Source organism: Etheostoma spectabile, chromosome 12 (genome assembly GCF_008692095.1).
Source record: "Etheostoma spectabile isolate EspeVRDwgs_2016 chromosome 12, UIUC_Espe_1.0, whole genome shotgun sequence".
Taxonomy (NCBI): domain Eukaryota; kingdom Metazoa; phylum Chordata; class Actinopteri; order Perciformes; family Percidae; genus Etheostoma; species Etheostoma spectabile.
Genome location: NC_045744.1, coordinates 6,778,444 through 6,800,888, shown reverse-complemented (window position 1 = coordinate 6,800,888; position 22,445 = coordinate 6,778,444). Strand labels below are relative to the sequence as shown.

The window sequence follows — 22,445 nt, the reverse complement described above, 5'->3', positions numbered from 1 at the left end:
CCAAACACCTGGATGCCTCTGATGCTCTCTGGAAGCAATTTCACTTTTCAGAAATGTCTAAAGAGCCGATGCTGTTGTGGTGGTGAAAAAATTGGCTGTGTGGAGTTAAGGAATATAAGGACGTAGACTTCAGAAAAGTAGCATTTATGTGGCAAAGCAACAACCCCTCTGCTAATTTCTTTTTAACGACCGCAGGTTGGTGAACATAACTTTTCCATTGCGTAAGTGAATAACTTTCAGGCGGTGGGAGTGTCAACCAGTGTGGCTGTTTCACAATGTGTACAGACACAACAGTGTGCAAACGAGTGCAGCGGAGGCTGTCAAAACCACTTTCACAATGGCAGGATATCCTGCAGGTCACGGAGCCATGTTAACCTCTACAGGAAGTTGTCACTTGTTGGGAGGAAGTGAGGATTCCAGCATCCATTGGGGGAGTTTCATGAGGAGGTTGTGGTTTCAACTCTGGACAGATAAGGTGTGGAACAGTTGCATGTCATGTTATGCCATTGCCTGCCTATAGGAATTTGTCAATTATGTTATGCAATTTTAAATAAGTGTAAAAAAGGTATAAAATAGGTTGTATATGATGAAATGGGGCAAAAATGTATCATGTTTTGACTGAATTAAGTTATAATAAGACCCACAACATGCTAGAGTGAGATCAAATACAAGGCTTTTCCTCTGTGTGTTTTATTCAGGAGTTTTGTATAAAAGTCATTGATTTAACATTGGATATATTTATAGATACAGCTATCATACAACAAATATGTCATTACCAAACGTACAATATCCCTTTACTGCAATTCATAAAATACCATAGTTACCAAAGGTACCAATATAGGCTACTAGATCCTGCTAAAAAAGCAGAACAACCAACCACAAGTGAGCAATACGTAACTGAATTAATCAGAAAACTGCTGGTGTTGTTATGATATTAACACTGGTGTGTGTGGTGTGTGTGTGTGTGTGTGTGTGTGTGTGTGTGTGTGTGTGTGTGTGTGTGTAAGTGTGTGTATGTGTAAGTGTGTGTATGTGGGTGGGTGCGTGCGTGCGTGTGAAATGCGGCAATGAAGGGATTTATTTGTGTACCTTACTAAACTACAACTGCATTACAGTTTTTTTTAAAAAAAACACTGAACATTCATATCAAAAGGACTGCATGAGTCATTTGATGATATGACTCATATTTTGTACACTTTAAGAAACACTGCATGTCTTGTACCTCCACAGCAAATTTCAAATAGATAGATTGATTCCCGGCAGTGAAATTGTTTAACTGTCTGTTGCCGTATTTGGTGTCGTTTTCTCACCACCAAAGTGTAACAGAAATAAATGGTACCACGTTTGATGTACTACGTTCAGTTGCTCGCTTTACATTTTGAGTTCACCTCGTCTCTTCGTTCCTCTTTCCTCATGTCATGTCTCCCAAAAGACCATTTTGCTAGTAAACCCATTGACAAACACACTACAGTACATCTCAAACCACATGACTTGAACTTGAGTCACTGTTGTTACATTGTGCAGTGGAATTATGATGCTATTTACAATACATACGTAACTGCATGGGTACAATGGAGTCCAGTCGGTTTATTTAAGGCCTCCAAATGAGGCAAACTTACTTTTGTGTCATTTTTCTAACACATTAAATGTGATGGGCATAAATCTCCAGGGTTTTATTCATTGATGTTTTAGTGCCATTTACTTGCAGCACTCTGCAATCACATTGAACCTACTATTGAAATGTCTAGTGAAGTCCAAATTTCAACATCACACAAATGTGTTAAGTTTCTCTTGATGGATATTTTGTGTTGTCTTGTTGTGTTTGCTTGATCTTTCTTTCTTTTTCTGTCTGTTTTTTAAATTATTTTAGAGTATCCAGTCTTTAGACTTTCAAAACACTGAAAGGTATAATCCGCAAGTCAGTCAAAGACATGAGACATGCAGAATGTACAAGTCTTTTGTTGGATCAAATTCAACCGCTCACCAATCAAACCAAGCTATTCATCAGTGCTGCCTCAGGTGTAGTGTGGAGACAGGAATGTCCTCCACTATCTCACTACGTTTGAGATTGATTCTCTTTTCTACACTGATGACTCAAAGCTAAGGGTTCTGAGCATATCCATCTCTATCTTAGTCCCTCTCATTGTTCTCTTCAGTCTCAGGGGTTGTGTCCGTGGTCTATTGGCATCAGCATCATCGGCGACTGGAGCCATCTGTAGGACGGCCGTTGCGCCTCAGATCTCTAGCAGCTAGATGCAGCGGGGGCCCCCGTGAAGCTGTTAGAGTCCTTGGAGCTGGAGGTGAGTCCTGGTCCTCCATAAAGCTCTCAGGACTGCCCTCGGCATCGCCATCAGGCAGGCTTCCACAACTGGAGCCTGGCGACATTGTCTCCAGAAGATCGTCCCTGGCCAGGCTTACCACTGTGTCCTGATGTGGTCCACCCTGAGGGCCCCCCTCGTGGGCCCCGACCCCAACCAGCAGCCCTGTTTCCCCATCAGTTGTGCTGCCAACATTCCTCCCTCCGTCCTGGTCCTCCAGGAGGTTGGAGAGGAAGCTGATGTACTTCATTGCAAGCCGCAGGATCTCATTCTTGCTCAGCTTCTTGTCTGGGGGGTGAGTGGGGATGAGCTTGCGAAGCTCCGCAAATGCCCCGTTCACGTTCTGCTGCCGCCAGCGTTCACGACTGTTTGTGAAGATGCGACGTACAATCTTTGGCTGGCCAGCTAGCAGAGGAACAGGGAGGAAAAGAGACATAGAGAGTAAGAAGAAGAGGCATTGATAGGATAACACACATATATAATATATGAGTGCAGAGCTGAAACCGATCTGTAAAAGGGTAAAGCAATAAAAAAAAAGTAAAAGTAGCCACAGGAGAACATATGCACACAGTTTTTGAGAAACAATTGTTTATAGGAAAAACAAACTAATTGATAATCCTAAGAAATTAAGATGCAAAATTGTCCGTCCTACAGCCATGGATTTTTAGATGATGGAGCTATGGAGGTTTGCAAAATATGCAACAATATGCTGTGTGCCAAATGCAAATGCAGTGCAAGAAATGCTTGGTTGGGCATACCAAACCCCAGGAAATGGTGTTGACGAGACTATGTGCTCCCAATTCCATTTTCTAGGTAATTTTCTATTTATTTAAGTATGATAAAATTACCCACTGCAGGTAGTCATCCTCCTACCCTCAACAATAGTGTCTTCTAAGCTATTGCCGCCCTTGGAACACACCCAGTCTATCTTAATCCTTCAGCCCACTCTGCAGTAAAACCTTGGCATGGAGGCAGCAGCACCCCCATTCTCCACCCCTGAATATGGCAGTGAGTGGGCAGCAAGGGAAAGGATGTTTCAAATTAAACCCCAAAGATGCCTGAAGAGAGCTTACTTTAATAGCGTGCAGGTACATGTATTTGATATTTAGATTGGCAGCATTCATTTGAATTATAGTGTATTTATTCCTCTGGGTTAAAAACACTTTTTTTTATTTTAGGTATCTTCTGCAACACTCAGAATTGGTAAGCATAGATCCATGTCAGTGGATGAATGGCAATGGAGATGAGGAGGGGACGCTTAGGAGACTAAATTGGCAGAAGGAGGACACAGCAGAAGTGCATCTTACCATACTTATAAAGATCTAAAATGCGCCTACCCTCGTCGAGTTCAACCTCATAAGGCGCCGGGCGGCGCTTTACCCTGTTGCTGGGGTACATGCTGTACTGCTCCGACTCCCCTCCGAGACTACAGCCACAGAAAGCAGACAAAAGGTGCACAGGTATATGAGAAAAAAAAAATTCAGCATAGATAATTTCATTTATTGCATATATCCCGCAATACTCCCCACTCCATGCAGCAGGAGCACATACACACACTCAGAAAAACACACAAACACACACACACACATACACACACATACACATACACACACACACACACATTAATAGGCTAATTCTCATCGCCATTGATGAACATATGCTAAATAATGTCCTCATAATTGAGGCTATTCACAAGCATCTTTAACACTTCAGTAGCCTGTTCCCGCAGGGCATAATGGGACAGCATCTAACAGCCATCAAACTTATAGTGAACACTCTCAATGATCAATGAAAACGTGCGTTATATATTATTATATTATGATTTTTCTTTTTCTTTTTTCTGTCTCCACCTTTACCTGTTGATGGCGGCGAGAGGCTGCGCCAGGTTGTAGAGCATGGCCCGGGCCGGGACAGGAAACGCGTTTGGGCTCAGTTGGACCATTCGAGCGTCGTCTCGTTGCGGCGGCGGCAGCGGCAGCGGTGGAGGTCTGCGAAGTTCCGTGATCGGCACCAAATGGCTTTCAGTCCTCTGCTCCAGCGCTTTTATAGCGTCCCTCCTGGAGAGCTCGATCACCGGCACTTCCCTTTTCAGGTCAAGGGCGTTGTGAGAGGCAGTTTCCTTGGCAACGCCGTTGATGATGATGCTGATGCTGGTCCCGTTGCTTGAGTTCTGCAGAGGAACGTCATCCGTCTCCTCAACCCCCTTAAAGCTCCCTCCCCTCTCCCTCTCCCCCTCCACTCTCCTCGGCTCCTCTTCCTCCTTGCATCCATTCAGTCTGGAGATGATGGACGAGTCCTCCCGCTTTCCAGGACCGGACTGAAATCGGGACTTCCAGGACGAAGCTCCGGCTGCCGTTTTTCCATCATTTTGATACCGTCACCACTCGCTCGAGTCCGCTGCGTCCTAAATAAGATATTCCTCGATTAATGTATTGATTGGAACAATATGCGACAGTTTTAATATAGTCTACATAAATAAGCTGTTGCTTCGCATGGAAGCTTATAGAAATATAAAAATCTTTAGCTTATGAGCATTACAATTCTGGTTCAAGGTTTTTATCATTATTATAGGCTATTATTACTATTTTCAATTGCAGGTTTAATATTTATAACATAACAAATGGTGTAAGAAATACTTAATTATGCCAGTTCATTTTCTTAATTACTATGCCTACATTTTGTTCAACATTTAAACTAAAATGAATAAATAAATAGGCTAAATAAAGCTGGAATGCAGACATTTTTTCCACAAGGGATGATGACACTGATGCTATATCACAACTCAATTTATAAATGCTTTAATTCTAGAGGATTCTTATCATTTTGTGAGCTGTTTCTTCAAGTTAAACCGGATGGGATGGGATACATTCATTTTCAATTATTCCAATTATTTTGCAGTTTTTAAACTTGGAAGCAGGGATATTTTTCAAATGTTATCTTGTTATTAACAATGAGCTTTATCTTTGTCTCTTTATGGATCTCCTATCCCAAGCTGGCTCGGCCTTCAGCACAGTCCACAACGTCCAGCTAATATCTCACTGTATCCTATTCAAACCGACGTTTGAGCTCTGCGTAAAGTCACATTCAAACAGCTATTAAAAAGCTAATTCGGCTGCTATTGAGGGGTGAAATGATCGTCTCATGGACAGAGTGTGCATGCCAGGACCACGAAGAGAGCTTGATATCCATTCTTCATCGAAATAAAAATCCCTCCTTTTTTTGTGTCTTCAGCAAATCCAGAAAATAACCCATAGAAAAACTTGGACCTGATCATTTCCAAAGATGTCAGAGTAGGTGGTGCAGCCCAATCCTTGTTTTATGGCGGTGTAGGCCATGGTGCTGTTGTTGTTAAAGCCGAACATCAAAGGCTTGTCATATTGAATATACACTGCTAGGTGTTTCCATAGCTAATTTAACTCGACAAATGTCCGAGGAATTAATACATCTTTTATTAAAAACGAACAACAGACCGTCAATAAAAAAAAAGCGCCCTTTTATTTCTGGGAATTCTTCCACAGGCCGCGCATCCGTTATTAGCCTGTAGACGTCCCGTACCGTCTCGACCATCCGATCGGACAATGGCATAAAATTGAGGCGAAATATTTCGCACATAACAGCAAAAAAAATCAGACGATGGCAGTCTAATTACAGCCTTTAGGAACAAGGAATACGCCGGTTCGAATAAAGAGGTGTATTTTTTTGCACTTACCGTTCCAGCCGTGTTGTTGATGTTACTGTGTAAGTGGAGCCATTTTGTGAGTGGGTCATCCATGTCTGAGGTTTTTCTTTTTTTTCCTGCCAGTTGTGGAGCAGTGTGTGTGTGTGTGTGTGTGTGTGTGTGTGTGTGTGTGTGTGTGTGTGTGTGTGTGTGTGTGTAGCTGAGTTATTCCTCACCGCATCCAGTGCGCTCCCTCAGTATGGGGAGCGGAACACAGGCCGCAATGTGGCCGAGTGAGATAAGCGCACGGCTGCGGCCTCTTCATTCCCGATAAGCTCCTAAACCCATTATTTATGAAATGATTCATTATTATTTGGCTGTCGTGGGCTATATAGGCTTGTGGAGGGCAAAGCTTAAAAAATAAATAAAAAAAAATAAAAAAGCAAACAGGCACAGCGCAACGGCCTGTAACAACGTGAGGTAGTATACTGTAGCCTGATCTATTATTGGAGGTGTTTTAATTTTTTTTGATGAAAAGAAACAAAAGCTCAGGTTAAGCTGTTGAACTATTTCTATTTTCAACAAAGGGGGGAGGGGGGATAATAAGCCAATTTATTCTGCAATGAGATAACTGATCATAGCAGAGGGTCGTTTTTTTATTTTGTCCTAAAAAAAGAGTATTAATCCATATCCATTACTGCGCCTTGAGGCTGGATGTGCTACTGATAGCCTACAATAGATTGCTAAATTGACAAGGGGGGGTAATTATGATAACGATGCCTTAATAAAATGGGACACAATTATTTATCAATCAATGAAAGTAAATGAATAAATGTGCTGTTGCATGTCATGGTTCGTGTTGGACGGCGGTTCCCCCAGGCCCATGGGGACTCATGTCTGGGGGAGATAAAAGCGTATCGGCTCCTGAACGCATCAGATAAAAGAGCAGCACGCTATCAGAGTACATTCAGGACAGCCTAAATGGTAGCAGGTACCTCCAAATAACGGATTTTACACACAATCTTCTGTAGTCTTCTTTTAGTCAAATACATTTATGAATTTAAATAATCTCATAAATTGTGTCAAATAAACTCGTGACATGGCAAAATATGGAGCGCAGACTGCGTCATTATGGATGCAAATGTGGATGATCTTGGCATCTTACACGTTTTTTAAGCCTAATGTTTAAAGAAAATAGCAAGCCCCGTAATTAGTCACGACCTTTAAACAGACCTGTTGAAGCAGTAGTCACGACCATCATCCCACATCCTGTGCTCGACTACACAGTCAGACAAAATCCTCTTAAAGTTTTTTTTGTAAAAATCTTTTCAGGAAACCTACATTGTCCCAAGATTTCTGTTTTTGAGGAACACAGCAATACTTTAAGCCCAAGTAATTAAAGATCCCAAATTTGCAAATCAACAGACCTAAGTGAGGCATAATTAATGAATGTTACAAAAGGTTTGACAAAATATAACACTTTTTATTAAAAAGAAAAAGGTATCAATTTCCTAAAGCAATGGGTGACACGTGTAAGTAAAAAGGAAGGGACCCTGCGGAGCCCCAGGGGAATATGATCCAGTGAAAAAAATATAGGAAATAGCTCTTTAGTTTGAGGGTCTCGTGGGCCAAGATTGCATTAATGGCACATGCTTCACCAAGTCAATCATCTGAAATAATCAATGGGATTACATCTTAAACATGTGACAAAATATAGTTTTAATCACAAAGCATTTAGGGTCTCAAAATAAATCCCTATTTGAACATTAGAAAAGTGGAGTTGTTAAAATTGTTTTGATTGTCACAAATACTTAGGTCAAAATAAATGCAGCCAACCCATTTTTGGTTTGTAAAATATTTTTTGGTAGGGTTTAAAAAAGATCCCTATAACAACCATGTGCAGAAACAAGTGGCTTATTCTGAAATTCACTTTCTAGCTATAGCGTAATCCTCTACTGGATCTATTTGGTTTAAGATTTGTCATTTTATTGATTTGTCGTTTTAAGTCCCTTGCAGTGTCATATTGTTGAACAATAGTTTGCATTTATAGCAAATGAACAGCTAACCCTGTTATCTCATGTAACCATTTTGATATGTTAAACTGCACTAAAATACACACTGGCTATCCACCCCGGGTTACAGTCCATCAGCAGGGTTTGCAATAGTGAATTATGATGGCTGAAGGAGAAATGGCTCTGTGCCATGCCTATCTTCCCAGTCAGCGCTGGCTGCGTCGGGCCGGTATGATCCGGAGAGAAGCGGTGCTTTCCCGGGTCATGAGCCGCGTCACATGGTCCAGACTCAGTCCAGCCACTGCCTCTCCGTTCACCTGCAGAATTTCATCACCGATGCTAAGGAGACCTATGTAGGGGCCTTCGCCACCACCGTCACCCACTTTCTCTACATACACACCTGGGAGGGAAACAACAAGAGGGCAAGAGGAAGAAGAAAGACAGATGAAATAAAAGGGAAGGAATTGTTGGGGCAAGTAGAATTTTAATAGAGAAAGAAAAAAGGTAAAACAGAAAAAGGAAGATAGAGGTTGCTTTTGTGTTTAGTGAGTCATACATAACTGTAATAATTAACAAATCAGCTTTACCACGAGTAAAAGCAGTAAATCCAAAGGCCAGTTTTTATCTGAAAAATGACGTTTCAATTTAATTCTCTTCTATTCTCTTTTTTCTATTATACAGTATATCATGGGAAGAGGGCCCGGCAGTTAGCTAGGGAAATAAAGTAACCACTGAAATGCAATAACAGCAAAACCTGAGTCATGATTTAAAGATTCCCACATTGTAAAAAGTGAGATTTCCATGTCTTTAACTATAAGAAGGTTTAGGTGCAATATAAATACTGAGAAAGTATCAGAATGCTCAATCCAGAGAAATGCAAACAGCCTGTAGTCAGAAACAGTGCCTTTTTAACATTAATATATGTCCCCCAAGCCTACCTATGGTCCCCCAGTGGCTAGAAATGGTGATAGGTGTAAACCGAGCCCTGGGTATCCTGCTCTGTCTTTAAGAAAATGAAAGCTCAGATGGAGGTTACCTCAGGTTTCTCTGCTTTGCCTGCCCAGAGAATTTGGCCCACCCATGAGAGAGAGACATCATGGCTTTCAAACAAGCAAAGTGGCAGTTGGTCAAGGCTACACCCCCAGCCTCCACCTTGCTTCCCCCCCCCCCCCCCTTAAAAGCTACAGACTCAGAAATGGCACATCCTAAATGAAAGCTCATTGTGGGACTGGCTCCAGTGGCTGTAATTCTGCACCAAGGCTGAATTTTGGTAAAGAGACTTCAGATCCAGTATTAGGGGACCACTAAGGTCTATATAAAAGCATCCAAAGACCACCATGTCATGGGACCTGTAAACCAGCCGTAAGAACTTCTGTAAGGTTGTTATTTCACAACTGTACAATATATAGGTAGAAAGTGTTGCTACAGTGCCAGTACAGTCATTCCCCAGCTGCAATGACGGGGCAGAGATGCAGACAGCGCAGCTATGGAAGACGCTTTTAGAAAGAGGGTGAACAAAGGATTCAAATTCAGACAGACGTGTGAAAAATAAGGATTTTTTTTAACCTTAAAACATGTGAACATGTTCTAGTAGAAACCCCAAATACAAGATTGTCCCCTTTAGAGACAATGTGGATTCAAAAAGTTACCTGTGTCTGGTCGACCTTTGCCCCTTGAGATTACGAAACCAAAAGGACCATTTGGGGGTCTGACGAGCTCCAGGAGGAGGGTCCCATCAGGAAAAGCATGGGTGACCCGGCCAACGGGACGTGCGATTCTGGAGGCTAGGATATCTTCAACGCTCAGGTCCCTGTGAAGCTCGAGCTGAGGGCTATCTGGGCTGTAACAGGAGAGATTTAGCTCTCGTTATTAAAAAATGAATGACGTAAAACAATGTTGGATGTGGTTTAATAACTTAAGTGTTTTGTTTTTATTTCTCTTTGTATTTCTCTCTACTTTATATTTCTATGCCACTTACCTGGGCGCCAGGCCGTACGGTATCTGCACCTCTCCCAGTATTGTCGAACGTTCTGTTCTTCTCTCTAAACTCTGCACAGAGGAGGCTTTGCGCAGTTGGGCTAGTGGCAGCACCTAGTGGCAAATAAATGGCACTGTAACAAATTGCGTTTTAAAAATTCACCAGTTTGGCTTTTGGAAGCATACCTTTTTGGTTCTAACACCCTCTATAACTAGCAATTGTGTGTTTGGCGACACGCATACACATTATGCAAATACACGCTGTAATTGGCTGAAACAGAAAGGTGTTTACATCTGTTTAGTGTACTCTTACAGCTGCCAAGAGGACAACAAGAATGGCAACCACAAAAGGTGCAAGAAAACAACCTGATTGCATTATCTGTGCTCCCATTGTCAGGCAGAAAGGTTGGTAATACTTCAAAGCCTTGGTTGGTCCACTGTGGCAAATAAGTAGTGAAAGGTACTTCAAAGTAGAACTGGAAGTTTAAAGACATGTAAATAAGACGTTTTCTTCCCACGGCCTTCACTTTTTGAGGTAAAAATCTATTTGATGTAGGGAAATAAGACCATAGACGATACAGAGCAGCACAGCAGTCTCTTGCTCACCGTGTGCAGCGTTTGCAGTGAGGGGGTCCTCTGCATGCGATGGTCTGCGGTTCTCTGCAGTGGTCTGCGCGTGGGGCTCGGGGAAGCAGAGCAGACCCGGGGGGCAGCGGGTATACTGAGCTGCTCCATGCTGCTGGAGCGACCTCCTTTCACCAGTCTCCCCACGCTGTTCAGACCAATGGAGGAAAAGAAGCGACGCAGGAAGAGCTTTGGCCGTCCATCCAGCTTTCTGTACAAAGAAAGTTATTTGACAGTGATGGAGACTCAAAATGTAGTATTATAGATATAATTAATTACAACTAAAAAAGGGATGGAGATTGTTTATGAAGAATTGTGAAAGGATTATTTTTGCTTACAGTGTTATTATTCTGCTATAAATGGCCTTAACAAGTAAAGGTCTTCATTACCAGAAGAGGGCAGGATTGTCTTGATATTCATCGAATATTTTTAATAACGCCATCCTGTGGACTGTAGGACAGGGTTTTAATCCCCTAACTGCGACCAGTCTGGCACGCTCAAGCAGTTTTTAGAACAACGCGGTGGGGGCAAAGGATTTATTGCCTAAGCTATGAGAAGAGCGTTGTTATCTTGGCTTACCTGGACCCGTCAGAGTTTTCCTCCCATAGGGCCTCAGCTTTCAGATGTTCTGCTCTCAACAGCTCCGCTCTGAGGTCTTCGGTCCGGGCCATAGCCAGGCCGCGCAAAGCAGGACGGCAATCAGGACCAGAACCCAGATCACTCAGACCTGCTGGTAGAAAAGAATGTACTGAATATTTTTAAAGAATCATTCTCAAATATAATTTTATATTCTATTTGCATTCAATTCTGGTATGTTCTGTTCTATCGTGCATTTTTTTTCTCTTCTATTAAGCAAAGGTTGAAATGAGATAGTGTGAATTCCTTAAACTAATTTCAGTTCTTGATATTTGAACTTCTGCAAAAAGTAAAGTTTTAGGTTGAATGTAACAAGTTATCAAGTCCATCATTTAAGTTCAATTTTAAGGTCTTGTTTTTTACTTGACAAGTAGTCAAATGTTACTTTCTACCACTTTCTCCATAAACATGGATATAATTCATTGGGAATAATAATCCAATAACATAATTTTCTATTCTACATAAAGATTAGTTTTATTTATCTAATTTTATATTTAAAGTGACCATAAATAACTTTTAAATGTTTCTGAAATGTTCCATTTGATGATGAAAAATGACTTGTAACAGCAAAAAAGACTAACAGTAAAAAGAACCCTATTTTTTAACCCTATACATATGTAGTTTTTATTAATGTCTCTGCCCGCATCGGATTTTTCCCACAAAGTCTCAGAATGATTTAGGGCAGGTATACAACGCTACAGTAACACATTCAAGCCTGTGTTATTGTATTCAGCCAGATAAAAGGTAGCAGGAGATGTCTTAATGTAGGCCTAAATGTATTTTTTTTTTTTATTTAGAAGTTGGCCTGCTGTAGTTATGGATGATACTGGGGCAAAGAAGAAAATTAAACAAAGAACAACTAAAAGCTATAAAAGAAAGTGAAAGACGATGGGCGAAACCAAGTCAATCTTGGTCGGGCTTCCAAAAGATGGAGACAATTCCAGGATTGTAAATGATTCAAAAACAACCCCAAATTGCCCCAATTGCCCCTCAGGTATGTCATATGTCTATTTCATTCTTTACAATGCACAATGTGGTTAGTGGTTGGCTAGTAGCCAACATTAATATACTATTAGTGTACAGTATTTTTATGGTGGCATTGCTAGTCAAGAATAGAGTACTTCTTTTCATAAAACGAATGAGGATTATTATTCAACGACATGTATAATACAAAAACAACAGGTACTGAAATCTCTACGTGACCTTCCAGGCTCTACTCATCGTCAAACACTCCACTCACCTGTGCCATCTGGAGTGGCATCCCAGACGTCAACCACTGGTAGGTCCGTGGTGAGCCGGGGCGGGGAGTACCTCAAGGTGGAGGGCCTGATATAGGGCACTGCGTTGCTTGTTGCAAGGGTCCCTTGGGCTACAGCCATTGCACACTCCCTTCTTGCCTCTGGAGAGTCCAGGAGAGCAGAATGCTGGGATCCTCCCTCACCTCCCTGATTGGAGGTAACCTGGAACTGTACTGTGGGCTGACCTGCAGCAGAGCGGTTTCTTGAACTTGACTTCAGAGCTGACTTTATAGGCAGCGATGGGGCAGGTGATTCCCTCAATCCATCAGATGCGTCCAGCAAATGGGGCTCCAGAGCAACGGGGCTATCTGGGGCAAAGGACACAGCTCTGCTCAAGTTGAGCCTGTTCCTGGGATTTGAGTTACGCCGCTGAGCCCAAGACGGACCGTAAGGGCCATGGCCAGACTCCAGCCGACTTTCTCCTTTCCTGCTCCTTCTCCTAAGTTTACCAAACCCTGATGATTTCCACCCTGTGCCGCTCTCTTTATTTTCCCCCAGCACGAAAGCACCGGCAAAAGTGACTGTTAGAGGAGCTTTAGGACGAGTACTTGCCTCTGGCTTGTTATGAGACACCCAGCGTGGAGCCGCATTCACCCGTGGGTCCTCAGGCTGCGGTGGCTCAGTGTTTTGTTGCTCTGGTGGTGATGAGACAGGCTGAGGCTCCCTGACTACAGAGCCACATGCCTCACATTTCTTCACAAGCACTATTATCTCTTTAATCACTGTCGTGGGTTGACCACCGACACCCACTTCTTTCTTCTGTAAAGGAGGCATGGAGACACTTCGGTGGCTTCGGCTCCTCTCTGAACCACTACTACTAGAATCTGTATTACTTTCTTTATTCTTGGACTTGGGCAAGCCAGACCTGCTACGCTGTCTCACTCTATCCAAGTACCGAGACTCTGCTTCTTTCTCTGATTCGTCCTCAAAGCGCACCCGTGTGGGTGAACAACCATACCGTCTGGATCGACCACCTTGGTCCCCGGGGGAAGTGTCTCCTTGGTTGGGGACGAGGAGGGGACCAGATACAGTTTGAGCTGCATGATCTTCTTTGGTTTGAACAGCTTTCTGCACTGGCATTGAATCAGTACACTCAACTTGCTGTTTCTTTCTGAAATAAATAACATGGAAGTTCATATTACAGACATTGAAAAGCAACATATTTTGTCTATAAGAGAGTTACACTTGTGTTGAACTAACTTGTAAGATAGTGTCTTATGAAAGTGAAGCTGAAAATGAAAGTGAAGCAACAGACCAGGTAGATAAAAGACCTCTTCAAATTAACATTTACGTATAATAATATTTGGTGAAAGAACAAATGACACAATAAATTGCAATGAGACATACAGTACATGTAGTGGCTACGTGTAGGTTTGCCGCACAGTCAATGTAGGATCTAATGCAATCCTCCTAATTCAAAATTAAGAGATTGCATCCTTCTGATAAAAGGTAGCCTGGCCTTGCCAGTATAATTTGCAAATATGCATCAATTTCCAAGGGGTGTTATAAACTGTGCAGACCAATATGCCGACCAAAGACTGCATGAAATAGCTCAGGATGCAATTAGATAGACCTCCAACCAATCACAGCAATGAAACGACGTAGAACTGAGTGACACGTGCAAGTTGAGGCAGTGTTTACGGTCCGTTTTGAAGCAGGAAAAAAAGAATTGCAGGGGAGTCACAAACTTTATCAAAATACAGCCACACAATAGCCTACACTAAAATGTGTGTCTAAAAAACATTTTAGGCGAGGAATAGGCAATACAGTCTTGATTCATATTTGAAACTAACTAACTAAGAATTTAGTCTATATCAACATTTCATTTCCGGGATTGTTCCGGTGCCCGCCGTAAATTCCGACGGATGTCTCTCATTTTGGCCGGATGTCCGTCACCTTCTGCTTTCTTTGTGTTGTAATTTGAAATTCCGGTCAATTTCTGAGGACTATGGTTAACTGCTCCTCAGATCTCTGCAGGGTAAATCCAGACAGCTAGCTAGACTATCTGTCCAATCTTTTCTGTTGCACGACTAAAAGAACCTTTGAACGTACACGTTCCACCAGAAGACATTCCTTCCCGAGACCACTTTGCACCGGCGCTGTTGCCCCATCCGGCAATAACAGCCACTCAAACTGATTGTGATTGGTTTAACCCTTGTGTTGTCTTCCCGTCAAAATTGAAAATCAACACTTTTGTTGACACTTTTTATAATTTTTTTTTCATTTTCTCACGTTTTTTCAACACTTTTTTACGTTTTTTTCAATGTTTGTCACTTTTCGACGTTTTCAACACTACGTAACACTAACTTATTAACTATAGTTTTACAGTTATTTTTGGAATTCGTGGTCAATACATAAGGAAATTATACCTAATGTTTGAATTAGAAAAGCAGAAATTAGGAATTACTTAGACTAAAATTAAAGAAATGTATGTCGATGAATAATCACAGACTGGAATATGTCAACCTTTACTCAATACTATTTCAAAACCCCTTCATTCTCCAAATGCTATAAATTGAATAAGACACCCCAAAATTGATGAAAGTAGAAATTTGTGCTTGCCAAAGAGCGTTGTGTGATTTTGGGTAGTTAAAAAGAACATTGATAAAGGAAAACGGGTCAATTTGACCCAAGGACAACACAAGGATTAAAGAAATCAGAATCAGCTTTATTTGCCAGGTATGAGGACACATACGAGGAATTTTTTTACAAGCCAGAGCTAATTTTTCTCCCATCCTGGAATGCTGTGTGGACTAGCCAGACCCTTCTCCACAGTACTGTGTAGGAAGGTCTGGCAAAGCGAGACTGGTTTGAAATTAATCCAAGTTTTGTAAGCCTGCTAAATTGCAGTAGAAGAAGAATGCCAGTTAAGTTCAGTAACTTTGTTCAGAAACTACATTCAAGCATGACGCTCCTCGGTCAGTCATCACCTTAAACCTCCTACAGCCATAATGCACTATCTATTAAAGGCAGTGCATTTTGGAACACACTTCCTCCAACTATAAGGGAGCGTCCCACTTTAGCCTCCTTTAAGAGCCAGGTAAAGCTGTAGCGTTGAGCTAACCAAACATGTAACCACCGCTAACTTGCGTTTCCATTTTTCTACGAATGAATTGTCCTGTTTTTTCTTTTTGTCTCTTCTTGTTTTTATATACTAAATGTTACTATCCTATGTCTTTTTTACTGTAACTCCAACCTGCCTATTGGACTGCAGATGGAAATTAGCCCTCGGGCTACGATCTAGCACATTTACGTGTACTGTTGTGCATGTTCATCAATGTGCATTGTCCTGAATTAATAAAATAAAAAATTAAAAAATTAAAAAACGGCCTTGCATGAGATAAACAGTTGTGATTGGTATTTCTGTCTGAACAGGGAGGAGCCAGATGTATCTGCCAGAGCAAATGAAACATGAGCAAAGCAGATTTGTCTGCTTCCCAGGCTAGATATAAGGGGATTTCAGCAAACAAAACTGTGTGATGTATACACTATTTCATGAACAAAATGACACCAAACATGGTCTCAACATTGTAACAAAGCACATCAGGTTCCAAAGCTTCTACTTATTTTCAGTTATGCAACATTAGCTTTGCTAAAACAGGCCCCGTGCAAAAGAAGACAACGCAGAGAGAAAGATAAGAATGGAAAGCTGAGGGATAAACAGATAAAGGAAACTAAAAGACAGAGACAGTGATAGCATCAAACCATCACACCACTGTGGATGCAAAACGGCCCAAACACAAGTGGGACACACACAGTCTCTAACATCTAACTTGTGAATATGCCAAAGAGGTCATAGCTGATGTAAGTAGATACTTACACAGTGGGTCTCTGATCAGAATGGGAGCGCCTGCAAGGGCGATCGCCTTTAATGTGATTGGAGCGAGCCTTGAGTCTTGCTCGCTCCAGAAGCAGCTTGGCTTGCTCATGTCTTGGGCTCAGAGGATGTTCATCACTGATTACAAGAAGTGACCTGATGATCGACAGAAAGACAAAATAAGAAAAAAGAATTTAGACGGTGAAAACAGCAAGGGAATGTATGGAGTTGAATGTGATGGTTATATCGCCATCTGTTTGAGTGACATTTTATATCTGATGAAGTCTTTAAATGTGCAAAGCAACATCACATTCTCCGCAGATTGACTTGACATTGAGTAAATCAAGCTGCGCGTCCTAAGCTGTTTTATGTAATATAGACCGGGGCGTGGCACTGGCGGTGAGCAGCAGGACGAGACGTCATCCTTCCATCTATCCTTATGCAGACTAGCTAAGCTGCTCTGCATTGTGCTTCATCGTCTGAAGTCATCTTTATTCCCTAGCCCAGTGATAAAGATAGCATGATACACCAGCCATGTGGATTATCCTTGTAATGGACTGAGTGTGATTCATTCTCTCCTGGGTGTCAGGAGAAGAACATATTGTATTTCAATAGATTGTCGCTTGTCTGTTTTGGTACCTCATGCAGCTGTTTTATTCTGCAGTTAATAATGATGATGAACATAATAGTAATAATAATAATAATAAGTCCTCTAAAATATTGCCTCACCCACAAAACATAAACTGAAAACCCGATCAGATGAACGATTACAAAAAGTAATGAGCCAAACTTGATGTTTAACAAATGTATTTATCAATCCATATATTCATTTTGTTTCACTTACTTAAAATCGAATTACGGCTGGAAGAAATAGTCAAACGTTCTCACCTGGAGAAAATATGGTTCTCGCTATCAAACAAACTCAAACACTCATACAGGATTTGGCATCCCTTTTCTCCAATACACTGATAACTCAGACAGAATAGCTGTATAATGTTGACGACCCCGTTGGGAGTTACATGATGCAAGGTCCCGGGAAAGGTTGGTGAGATAAGAGGGTAGCTGTGTATATATCATTTTTTTTGTTTTAACACTTAAAGTATGACTGCTTCAAGTATGGCCTGATGTTTTTTTTGTCTGGGGACTCATCCACAATGATTACAAGGTTTTTAAGACTTTATCTCTACTCACAAAGTAACATAAATACACAAAAGTAAATATCAGCTTCATCAATAAACTGTATTTTGTATATTCATATTTCTTTCTCAATATATTCTATTTTAAAGAGTTCTTTATGATATTGTTTATATATTTGTTTGACATGTCAGCTGCTTCAATCCAGGAACATCAAATAGACTCTAACTTGCGTAGCTGTAGAATGGAATTTACAAGGGGAGGCTATACGTTGTGCTTACAGGAGTTGTATGTCACCACCCCAGCCAAGTACATAAAGAAGCTTTGAATTGCTCACCTCAAATATGGTTCAAGTTCTTGAGCAAGAATGGCTGAGTCTGAGCTGCGTGAAACCGCATGGGCACCTGGGACTGACACAAAACAGAGAGGAAAAGTATATATCACAGCAGATCTGATGTGAATACAATGTGGATGCAAAAGCTTTAAAAGTGATCCAAAGGTTTTATGCCAATAAAACATGGATTACATATAGTTGTTCCCCTCTACATTTAGCTATCCTAGTGTTTTATTCTAATTTAGGTTATGTTCCTATTAAGTGTCTCATGTAGTACTTGCTTGGGGGACACACTACTGCCAAGAAAGCCATCAGCTATAATGTAGTGTAGTCTCGCATTGCCAGACCCATCTCAACAGCGCTGTGTCAGCGATGGAGTATGATCTGGCTACACAGCCTATCTATTCTGGGAAAAGAGAAAAAAGGCTCTGGCTTGTTTGTATTTCTTTAAACCAATCACAACCGCCTTGGGCGACGGTAAGCCCCTATAGCGGAGATAGGGGGAAGGATACCCGGCATCAGTTTTATCCCAGCAATGTACATCCGTGGTGCCAGCAGGGACATGTTGGTATTAAAATAATTGGGTCCTAGTAAGATCAGAAGGATTTTCATAAACCTTCATGCCATTAGATCCAGTGACAGTCTCATACGTTATCCCTGACTGATCCTTAATGTCAGTCACAAAAACAGCACAGCTTACGTAACCAGAGACAAGAGGGAAACATCACCTGATCATCATGGATTTACCCATCTGGATCGCACGGACTGTATTGTTATTGACACACTCAGACACGCACACACGGGACACATATACAGTATCACAAATACATAGTTTGGGAAACTACAAAGTCTGTCACCTAACATGAGTACAAAGACATCCATTAGCACACAGATAGAGCTACAAAAGCAGGGACACTTCCCCCATCGCTTTGACTGCTAATAATAGCAACATCCTCATGCACATCTGCACAGCTGACATCTGTTCAACACTGAATCAGCCAAGTTACATACAGCATTTCTATAACATCGTCGGTAGACAGACAAAGGCTTTCATAAGGAACTTTAAGTGGTTGCGAAAGCTGGCAACCATTCTCAGCAGACAAATATGTTATACATTATGAAAAAGCTTTATAATGTTTTTTGGGAGAGATGCCTTTTCTTGTCTCCACTCTGTAACAGCAACAGACCACCTGACCAGCAAACAACATTTACTACACTGCCCAAAGAAGTGAAAAAACTGTGACTGTTAATGAAAGAGTAAACTGAATCTTTCATTTAACCTGTGTGGACTGTTTCACGTATATACACATACAGGTAGGCCTCTTTCTGCTGGGTTTTTGGCTGTTTTATTTTAACTTACACAACAGATTGTAATGGATTGTTACGGCTCAGAGTCAGACAGTTTAATGTCACCGTCAGAGGCTTTACAACACTTTGTCAGAAATATGTTATGTGATACAATCCTTTTATCAACAAACTACAAAAAAAAAACTCAAGATGAAGAGGGGGATCTTATCTGTGACTCGGCACAAAGTTGGTCTCTGAAACCCTTAAGTCAAGCTTATTTAGCCTTATTGATTATACTTACTTATTTGCAACGTTTTCACATTTGACATTAACTACATACCATTTTCCTTAATAGACTTACCTTCACAATCCACTCTGCATGTCGTGTCTCCATAATAGCCGGCACTTTCTCCCCCACTCTGCTCTTTCTCCTCTCTGCAGTTTTGTTGTCTTTCCCTTAACTTTGCATAAGCTCGCTGCTTCACCTTCAATTTCTCATCAAAAGTGAGTGCATCACTTTGTGAAGAAATGCTCTCCCAGCTGTCTGAACTGCACAGTCCTTTGGCTAGGTCAGCATCTAACTCCTTCTGCTCACACCTGTCCAGGTAGCACTCCACGCTGTCCGAGTGTTTGAATTCTGAGGATGCTTCACTATCATCCACCACAATTCCCACATCGCTCCTGGTGCTTCTTTCGGCTGGTTTAGACTTCCTTTGAGGCTCTGCGAGTGCTTCTGTCTGAGTATGGTCCTTCAAAGGTAAGGTGCTGGGTGTGGTGTTAGGACCAACACCATTTAGAAGCAATGTTTCAGGGCGTGCCACTCTCCAGAAGCCCTTGGGTGGTGCCCAGTGTCTGGTTGACGTGGAAGATGTAGAGGAAGAAATAGAAGATGTTGTAATAGCAGTGGAAGCAGGAATGGAAGAGAGCGAAGGGAGAGGAGGAGGAGGGGATGGGTCATCCTTACTGCTGCTCGAGTTATCAGACAGAAGACTCTCCAGACTGGTGCCCTCCCCGAGCCCACAAAGCTGGCCTGTCAAAAAACTGACCTGGTCCTCATTTCTCTCTGACCTCTCGTCCTCAGCTTCCTCTCCCTCTTCGAACCCCTTCTGTCCTCGTGCTTCAGCTGGAGGGCTGTGGATCTGGAAGCTGACTTGCACCTCTACTTCCTCCTCTTCATCACTACTGCTCAAGTTCTTTGCAGCACTTGATCGCCACGAGAGGGCAGGCAGAGATACCAGACCCTTTCCTCTGGGCCTCTGTCTTAGAAGGACTTCGGATGAAATCTGCCCAGTTGGACTGCTTACTAAGACCTCTGTTTCAAACTTTTCTCTTTCTTTCTCTCGATCTTTCCCTCTTGTCCTTCTCTGTGTGAGTGACTTCACCTTGGTCTGTAGTGCGTGCACAGCAGAACTCTGAGGAGGAGGAAGTTGGGTGCTCAGAGAGGGTGCTGGGAACACAGGTTCAGGGACAGGGCCAGTGATGAGTCCCCAATTAATGGGAATCCCAGTAGGTAAAGGGGTACTGGACTTTGCTTGGATCTTATCAACCACCTTCTCTTCCTCCATTGGCCGGTCATGCACAGAGTAGCCCAGACAGATCCTATAGATAAAAAAGAGAGGTTTTTGTAGGTGTACTTATTGTACATCTGCTCTACATCTCTGTTACCAGCTACATTCTATCTGATCTGCCTGGTGAGGAGATATGTAATGTGGATTCAGTCACGTTGACTTATCCACTGATTACTTTGCAGTGCACAGGATAATCCTCTAGAATGAAAATAAGCAAATGCTGCATGCAACTGAGCCCCTGGACACAAAAAAACAACATTTTGAATGTTTGTTGTCAAGCAAAATCATCAATGTGTACAAAACAAAACTGTCTCTATAAATGAGTAATACATAGTCAATAAAAAAGCAGTGCAAAAATGTATTATTCAGCTATACGAAATGTACATCTCCAAAGATTTTGTGTCCTTCTGTAGATCATAACACCTCGCAATAGGCCAATACAACATATATCATAAACATTATGAACAAAGTAACCTTCACAACACATTCACTTAAGCCATATTTACATAAATGGACTAACACACACAGTGAATAGTGTAAGGCTACCTGAATATTTATTGAAGATGGTGTCCTTTAAAACAGAGTTCCAGCGTTGACCATGGTAACAAGGTTGTCATATAGATTCTGGTGGAACTGCAAAACTGAAAGTTAGGCTACCATCCATTCTAAAACCTGCATGCGCCAACCGTGCAGATATGCAGCGCGCATCTTCAGGTCGGTCGTTAACATTCTCGAGAAGAGGGAGAAACTTTCATCTTCCGATAAAAAGGGAAACCAAATGCATGCACCACCTCTCAGTGATTCTCCGGATCCTTGTGGTGTGCTTCCTCTCAGCTGTTTACACTGCTCCTGGTCCAGGCAGTGTCAGGCGAGCCAGCGGCATCTCAATCATGATTGGTCCGGTAATCCCTTCAGAAATCACTGGGATTAGACAAAATAGGAATACAAAAATGCCTGCTTTAATTTCGTCCATTTCTAGCGAACCCGTTGCAGAGTGAGCTCGTTGCGTAAGGCATCCAGACACACACACCCGACTCCCTGCACAGATGCCGTAAGCCAATGGAAAACATCATACAGAAATGGGCTTTCATCGAGATACCCACAACTGTCATTCCTGAGATAGTTGGATGGTTCTGAAGACCGGCTACAGAAGGCATAGGCAACGTGTTTTTGATAATGTAGCCTTAATTGTAAAAACATCTGTCGGCTGATTCCTTTTTGTCAACACCTTTTCCCTCCCTCTATCTCAGTTCATCCAAATCAGTCTCTTTCTCCCTCTATTTCTATCTCTCTCTGATTTCATGCACGCTTATGCACACACACATGTGCTCGTGCACAGTTCGCCTAATTGGGACAATGTTCTACTTGTCAGTTGTCACAGTCCCCAGATGTGAACCAACCGGATCTGACTCTGGCACATGCTGCTCAGTTTTGGTGTTGTGGCTGTGCATGCGGCCCAATGTCAGTAGAGGGCGCCATTAGGTTGCACACACTAGCCTTCACTTCACATTAACAAACACCATGAACTAGCCTACCATTATATCCTGAACCTAATAGTCCCTCAACATTTTTGCACACAACTTGCATAAACAATATAGCCTTTCTTATTGTTAAACAGTTTGTACATTTGTTTAAATTATATATAGGCCTATAGGTTATTGTAATATTTATATTTTCTGTATGTTCTTAACGGTAACAGTAGGCTTCTTCGCTTTATTGTGTATTCCTTTTAATATGTTTATGTAGCATATGCACCAACCACTAAGGCAAATTACTGAGTGT

The 22,445-nt window shown here is 41.9% G+C and overlaps 2 protein-coding genes across 3 annotated transcripts; both read right to left on the bottom strand.

Moving 5' to 3' along the window:
- Positions 1 to 653: 653 nt before the first annotated feature.
- Positions 654 to 6,302, bottom strand: LOC116699289 (T-cell acute lymphocytic leukemia protein 1-like). Its single transcript, XM_032531803.1, is given in 5 exon segments — positions 654 to 2,723; positions 3,656 to 3,744; positions 4,175 to 4,640; positions 4,643 to 4,722; positions 6,028 to 6,302. Coding segments are annotated over 5 exon segments (1,224 nt in total). The 5' UTR covers positions 6,087 to 6,302; the 3' UTR covers positions 654 to 2,193.
- A 1,136-nt stretch (positions 6,303 to 7,438) lies between these two features.
- si:ch211-13f8.1 (uncharacterized) lies at positions 7,439 to 21,683 on the bottom strand. 2 transcript variants are annotated; one of them, XM_032531790.1, is made up of 10 exons: positions 21,210 to 21,683; positions 19,457 to 20,694; positions 17,812 to 17,884; positions 16,344 to 16,496; positions 12,466 to 13,634; positions 11,169 to 11,319; positions 10,572 to 10,800; positions 9,967 to 10,079; positions 9,638 to 9,828; positions 7,439 to 8,388 (listed from the first exon to the last, which is right to left on the bottom strand). In XM_032531790.1, the coding sequence occupies exons 2-10, from the start codon at positions 20,658 to 20,660 to the stop codon at positions 8,195 to 8,197; spliced, it is 3,477 nt and encodes a 1,158-aa protein (XP_032387681.1). In that variant the 5' UTR covers positions 20,661 to 20,694; positions 21,210 to 21,683; the 3' UTR covers positions 7,439 to 8,194. The 2 variants fall into 2 exon arrangements, with proteins under 2 accessions (XP_032387681.1, XP_032387682.1); XM_032531791.1 differs by having other exon boundaries at positions 11,169 to 11,316.
- Between the last annotated feature and the right edge of the window lie 762 nt (positions 21,684 to 22,445).

Bases quoted from the DNA above. Each gene is read 5' to 3' on its own strand.
- si:ch211-13f8.1 (XM_032531790.1), bottom strand. From the start codon at position 20,660: ATGGAGGAAGAGAAGGTGGTTGATAAGATCCAAGCAAAGTCCAGTACC. The intron at 11,320-12,465 runs GTGAGTGGAGTG...CTTTTCTACCAG, and splicing joins TGCCACTCCAGATGGCACAG to CAGGTCTGAGTGATCTGGGT. The intron at 10,801-11,168 runs GTAAGCCAAGAT...TTCTTTGTACAG, and splicing joins GAAAACTCTGACGGGTCCAG to AAAGCTGGATGGACGGCCAA.